Source organism: Lactuca serriola, chromosome 2, assembly GCF_051521515.1.
Source record: "Lactuca serriola cultivar US96UC23 chromosome 2, Lser_US96UC23_V15, whole genome shotgun sequence".
Lineage (NCBI taxonomy): Eukaryota > Viridiplantae > Streptophyta > Magnoliopsida > Asterales > Asteraceae > Lactuca > Lactuca serriola.
This window is the reverse complement of record NC_136409.1, coordinates 157,864,696-157,872,229: the sequence shown is the minus strand read 5'-3', so window position 1 is coordinate 157,872,229 and position 7,534 is coordinate 157,864,696. Positions and strand designations below refer to the sequence as shown.

Genomic DNA, 7,534 nt, shown 5'->3' with positions numbered 1-7,534 from the left:
CCGTGTCTAAGTAAGTCGAAGTTGAAGACCCTAGGATGATCACAATTGCACGTGTGAAATCACGTGCCGGTTTAGAAGGTCGCGAAAAAGGTAAAAATGGGCAAAACGAGTAAAATGCGATTTGGTCGGGTAGGATCGAATCGGCCCCGAATCCGAGAAAGGGGTTTTGGGGCATGTACTCCATCGTGGTTAACTTCCGGGTTCCGGACCTACTCCACTCCCCACTACGATTACTTCTCTTTAGGGAAACATATTATATTTATTTATTATATGATAGTTACACTAATTCTATTCTATTCTATTATATTTATTTATTTATTTATAGAAAACTACAGTATTAACAGTTCATTTGGGAGAAAAGTATGAGAGTTTAACAAATCTGTGAAAGAATGTACTATCTCAATAATTATTTATAATTTATGCTAGATGATACGATTAAAGTAAATGAAAATAATGTAATCCACATAATTATTAAAATATGAATGTGTGACTGATAAATTTATCTTGTAAAAACGCTTGCACCCAGCACCCTCTTATATTATTCATTAATATTAATATTTATTGTCGACATATATAGATTTTTCCTTTAAATTTTCCCTAAATTTTAAATCTAACTGTTTTAACAGATAGGTTTGTCACATACCAATGCCTATTGACCTTATTAATGTTTTTTTTTAACGACCAATAGACATTGGTTTAGTGTTGATGGAGTTGAGTCCGTTAATACTTAATATGTAACCCCTAAAAAATTTTGCATTCTTGATTTTTTTTTTCTGGATTGCATATATCTATGCACTACCACAATGTGTATATTTACAATATTTCTAGTGTTATATATTATTGCAAGAGGATTATTAATGATCGATGTCATATGCATTTTCAATATAAAATGGAAGAAAAAACTCTAAAATGCGCTTATATGGTGGTTCATTTCACAATGTCCATGTTTATTGGTGGAATTTGTTAAATGTAAGCTAATTCATATAGACTGCTTTATAAAAATGACTATTTTTATTATTTTCTCTTAAACTTTTTAATAAATTTAGTTTATCAAACCAAAAGGTAACGCTTCATTTAACCAAAAAAGGGAAAAGACAAAAAAGCATATGAAGAAGATGTGCTGCTGAATGCTGGCGAAGGACATGTGTGTGAATTAGGTGAAAGTGGCAAGGTTATATTAGTCAACAAAATACGCAAAAGCTCCTTTCTTCTCATCACAAACTTGTTCAGATTCGGTGTTATATAAATTATTAGTTTAATTAATTTAATTATTAATTCTAAAGCGTGTAAGTAAAAAAAAACTTAAAATTCGTTGAGATCATATAATAAAAATCAATAAATTAACTAAATTTCAAATATGTGATTTTTAAGTTATTAAAAAAATGTATAACTTAATTTGGGGGCCAGTCAAGCCGACATGAAGCCGAGCCCCAGACAAAATTTCTTCCCCTATATTTTTTTAGTAATTAATTAATTAATTAATTAACCATTAAAAGACAAATATAACTCAGATTTCTTCTTATTATTATTTTATTTACTCTAAATCACTTTTCCTCTCCGTCAAACTCTACTTTTGTCTCCTTTAAACTCTAGGTCTCTCTAAATTAATCTCATAGATTAAAAAAAAAACAAAAAAGATTAAAAATAATAATAAAATAAAAACTAGTTACACCTGAATGAGAATTATTAATCTCACATAACTTTTACTAATCGTCAAGAATGTAACTTGGAATTGAAAATTTACATAAACAAAAAATATCGTTTTTTAACTACTCAAATAGAATATTATATCTTTAAATGAAACAAATAATTGCTAACTGTTTACTAAAATAATCATTTGTAATATTTACATAATTTAATGTCGATCACTAATAAATGCCTAAAAATAATCCATTTATGCGAAAAATAGGATTTTTTTTCTAATCACTTTTCATCTCACTTTTTTTTTTCTAGAACTATCATGTTTTGGTTTAGGTAAAGTTTACTATTTTTTGCATGTTACACATCATCGCAAGATATTTATGATAGAAATTTGATTCAAACTTTATTGTGTTTTTTAATATATAATTATGATGTAAAATAGCGAATAAACTATGAATGCATAAGCCGAGGACCCCCGACCCCCATGGGGGAAGAGTCTTAAGAGAATCTTTGTTCATTCCAATATTTTGTAATCGTAATAAAATATACATACGGATATGTAATTTTCAAATGAAATTAGTTTTTTCAACGGCAAAGGAAAATAGTTAATGCAAAAATTATCTTTAAGTATTCTATACACTAGTTTATAACCCATAGAAACCATGGTTACAAAATTAATTGAATTTTTATAATAAAAACTCAAAATTATTAATCAATTATTTTAAATAAATTATTAATTACGAGATTTTTTTAATTATATATAATTATATTGATTTAAATAAATGTGTGAAATTATATCACTTTATAATTTGTATTAATTTTATTTTAATTTTTATTCTAATGTTACTATTTTAATGTAATTAAAGTGGGAAATTTAAATTTTGAAATTTGAAATGAAGAATCAATATGTTGACAAGTGGCATGCATTGATTAGAAAACATAATAGGGTGACACGTGGCAAAAAGAGATAACATATGCATTAATTATAAGGCCTAATAGAATGACACATGTCAAAAGGAGAATAAAACTATTATTTTATTAGAATAGGGATGTATATTATAAATTTTATGATGTTAAGTTCTTTTATAGGCCAAAATCTAATAATAATAATAATAATAGTAATAATAATAATAATAAATAAATAAATAAATAAATAAATAAATAGATTGTCACTAAATTGATTTATTTAATAAGGGTTTTATCATCTTGTTCAAATTAGTTGACAGATAAAAGGACCACACACTAATCACCCTCACCATCACCTTTTTTTTCCCTTTTCGTTTAAATACTCCGACGAATCTCACCTCCGGCCACCACCAACATACCCACTAATCACCACCACCCACATTAGTTTTCACCACCACAAAATTGAATGAGAGGTAGGCTTATAAATGAAAACTATAACCTATATAACAAAGAATATTTAGAGAAAATATTTACAGATAATAGGTTTATAACGAAGAATGTATGGTAAAATGACTAGTTTAAAGCCTAAAGTAGAAAAAAAATAGATGAACACCCATACTCATGAGCTAAGACTCACGAAAATGAGACTTCAAATGAGGAAGTTATCGTCAATTAAAGATAAGGTAAAAGTTCAGTGAAAATGTAAAGGACTTTGAAAAATTCATAAGTTTGGAAAGAATTCCAAATCATAATAGGTACTTACTTTGGAGCTTAAAAATGATGACTTCCGATGTCCAAATTACATGTGTGATAGGTCCTCAGAAAGCTATTGATAAATACTAAACAACAAAGGAAAAAATACGGTCAAACAAAATTCATATGAAAGAGTTATGAATGTCAAAAGTTGGAACCACATGATCAGTTCTCAGATGAGTCAACTAGCACTTGGTCGACCACCATGCGTACGTGCGGCGTGTGAGAATACCTCAATGCATGATTTGTTAGGAAAATATAACCCAAAAAATTGTACAAAAGAACAAAACCCTTAAATTATTTACTGGGGCTTGTGTTTAACACAGTTTCCTTGAAACAAATTTGCCCTATATGGGTGTTTGTTTCCCAGGATACAACAGTGGAAAGCAATTCTTCTAGATTGCTCGAACCCTCACTTGGCCCGGATTATACCTTGGTTACAGCAAGATAGAAAAGATGAAGCAAAAACGTAAGAGAGGAAGAGAGTGATTTCGTTTCATTCGATGTCTCGAATCAGTCACATAGACGTTGTATTTATACTGTCCAATGTAACTGATGTAATTAAAACAAAATCGTAACTATCACAATTTAAATAAGACAATTAATAAAGAAATCAAAATCGAAATTTATGATTTATAGCTCTTAATTCGTTTTTGTATCTGTTAACCAAAAGGAAAAAATTGCAAAAAGTACTTTGAACTTTTCTAGTCGAGCGGTGGTGCATTCGTGCCCGCAGGACGCACGCTTGCACACATGTTCAGTGGCCCGAAGCAAATTTGTGCATATTGGGTCAATAATCCACAACTGTCGGTAGCAAATCTGTCAATCTCACCCTTGAGTCTCTCATATTTCCAATTTTCCTTCTTGACTCCCTCGGTTTGAGCCACCCTAATCAAAACCAACAATGACGAATAAATCGAAATCCTCATACAAAGGCCCCCAATAGTTGAACTAGCTGTCTTGCAGCTCAAAGCATCGACTGCCACTTTGGCTTTCCCGAGAATGTATAGAAGTTCGCAGTCATAATCCTTAACTACATCCCGTCACTGGTGTCGCCTCATATTCAGATTCGGTTGATCCATGAGATATCTTAGACTCTTTTGATTTATGTAGATGGTACGAGGGACCCCATAAAGATAATGCTGCCAAATCTTAAGAGAGAGAACCACTACTCCTAACTCCAAATCATGAGTCAGATAGCGAACCCCGTGCGGCTTCAACTGTCGAGAAGCATAATCAATAACCCTCCCATCTCTGCATAAGAATGGATCCTAGGCCGTTGGGGGATGCATTACAAAATACCACAAAATTACCCTCTAGGAGGGTCAACACTGGGGCCTCACACAACTTCAGTCTCAGTTTCTCGAACGTATCCTGCTGATCAGACCCCCAACTAAAAATATGCCCTTCCTCGTCAAACAAGTGAGGGGTACCACAATCTTGGAGAAGTCCTGAATAAATCTCAAATAATACCCTGCCAATCCCAAAAAACTCTTGTTATCCGAGGGAGACTTTGGAATCTCCCACTGCATCACGGCCTCAATCTTGGTTGGATCGACTAAAATCTTGTTTTGGTTAACGAGATGTACTAGGAACTAGACATCTCGTAACCAAAACTCACACTTCGATAACTTGGCATACAACCGTTCTCGCCTCAAAACTTGCAGGAGCTCTCGAAGGTGCTCATCATGTTGCTCCATGGTCTTGGAATACACCAAGATATCATTAATGAATATATTAATTGATCGATCGAGCATCGACCTGCATACCCGATTCATCAAATCCATAAATGTCATAGGCACATTGGTGAGCCCAAATGGAATCACCACGGACTCGTAATGATCATAACGAGACTGAAATACAGTCTTCTCCACGTCCTCCTCTCTAACCCTTATATGATGATACCCTGACCTCAAATCACCTTTAACTTGTTTAACTCCCGGTAACCAATGCACATCCGGTGTGAACCATCCTTCTTCTTGACAAACAAAATCAGTGTTCCCCACGGCGAACTGTTCGTGTAATAAATTGTTTGCCCAGCAACTCCTGAAGTTGGAAGGATAACTCCTGCATCTCGAGTGGTGCTAATCGGTACGACACCTTAGCAATTGGAGTCGCACCTAGAACCAAATCAATCCTAAATTCAATCTGCAAACTCTCTGACAACATGCACATCTGAAACCGAAGCTTGATTCCCAACTCGAGTATCAACCATATAAGCAAGATAACCCATACAACCATGTTGAATATCCTATCGAGCCCTGACAACAGAACAAAAGGTTGATCTTAATCTGGTACCCTCTCCATAAATAACCAGTTCTCACCCACTTGGGGTTCAAACTACTACCCGCTGACCCTCGCGATCGATCGTAGCCTTGAATCTACTCAGCCAGTCCATCCCTACAATCACACATACATCTCCCATGGGAATAGGTATCAGATCAATCGGGTAAGGCACCCCAAAAATCTCCAAGACACAATCCTGAAAAACACTCGATGCAGAAATCCCATGTTCGTTGGCGATAGAAACCCGCAAAGGACACTCCAACTCCCCAAGAATCATATCAAAACCTCTACTAAAAGACTGAGATACAAAGGTACGACTAGCACCTGAGTCAAATAGCACAAGAGCGGGCAAGGAATTCACTAAGAAGGTACCTATCAAATCATAAACATAAGCATGTCGTAAACTAACTGACAGAATGATAAATAGAAACATAACAGTAACGACGTATGGCGTCGCCCTGGCCTCCTCTGGTGTGAGCTAGAAAGCACAACCTCGAGCCCTTGTGGGCTCTACCCTACCTTGGCTCCCATTTATGATCCTCAAGGTAACCGATGTTGGAGCCTGCACCGGCCTCGCAGTGAGAAAGGGACAATTGGCCTGAATATGGCCAACATGCTCACAATGGTAATAGATCATGGTGATCGATACGTGGGCCTGCTGAGGAAAATCCTTGGCATAATGCCCCTCCTTTCCATATTTGTGGCATCCAGATGAAGATCAACAAGCACCATCATGATCCTTGTTGTGCTTGACACAAGTGCAACCCCTCTGTCCCCAAGTCTCGAATCAGCGTGCTTGAACCGCTTTTCAGTAGGCTATGACTACACAAGATCATACCTCAGTTCCCTCTCCTGGAGCTCTATCTCAATCTTCGCTTCCTCGCGACATCCTGTAGCTCAGCGAGAGTACTATAATGTTGGGTGGACACAAAATGGCGGACATCCGTCTTGATCATGCTCAAGTACCAATCATCTGAGCTTGCTCAGAAGCAGCAAACTCAGGACAGAAAAGAGTGCTCTCAGTAAACATCTTGGTGATCTCCATCACCGTCTCAGTCCCCTGCCTCATATCCAAATACTCCTGAGCCAGCCTCTCCTTCTCCACCAAAGGAACATACCTCATGCAAAACATCTCAAAGAACCGCTCCCAAGTCACATCATCCCTCTGCTCATGTGTGTATGCGCCAGTCACCAATCTCCGCTAATCCTTCGCCCCTGACCGGAGAAGGTTCAGGGTGCACTTGACCATCTAGTTAGCAGGGCAAGAGCATGTGAAGAGACACCCCTCCACATCAGATAACCAACTTATCGCCACAATCGGTTCCTAAATTTCATCGAACACCTAGGGCTTTTTATTTTTGAAGCCTCGGTACTGGAAAACTCACTCTCCACGATTCCTCGCCGCAGCAACGACCGCGGTAGCTGCAACATCAACAACCTCAAAAAGTGCAACATAACGATCGTCGGAAAGATCAATCAAGGCGGTCTTGATAGACACAAAAAAACTTTAGAATCGATCCCCAGACAGCAGTAACCACCTCAGCAACAATCATCTCACCAATCTAATCCTCGGTCAATCTTGGCCTATCCTGGCCACCCGCTTTGGCTCCTAAACCTGATCCCCTTGTGAGCACCATACTGAAAACAAACATGAATATATCATACATGCCGCATTTCATACCATAAAATCTATTCTAAATAAACGAAACCCTTAAGGTTGTGGCTTCCTTGCTATGCATATGGGTCTTGTGCTTCCAGTAGTACGAGCCTATACTACCTTCCACACCTAACCGTATTTGTCTCTGAGGATTATCACAAACTGACCTAATAATACAACATCTAGATACAAATACATCCTATCCTCACCCGCCTGAGAATGGCTAAACATTCCTCAACCGGACGGCTGCTTATACATATACTCATCCATGAAACTTCCACTGACACTGCA

General features: G+C 36.4%; 1 protein-coding gene across 1 annotated transcript; it reads right to left on the bottom strand.

Annotated features, from left to right (window-relative positions):
- Positions 1–5,292: 5,292 nt before the first annotated feature.
- LOC145089704 (uncharacterized) lies at positions 5,293–6,709 on the bottom strand. Its single transcript, XM_079028104.1, has 3 exons — positions 6,553–6,709; positions 5,656–5,958; positions 5,293–5,561 (listed from the first exon to the last, which is right to left on the bottom strand). The coding sequence occupies exons 1-3, from the start codon at positions 6,707–6,709 to the stop codon at positions 5,293–5,295; spliced, it is 729 nt and encodes a 242-aa protein (XP_078884230.1).
- Between the last annotated feature and the right edge of the window lie 825 nt (positions 6,710–7,534).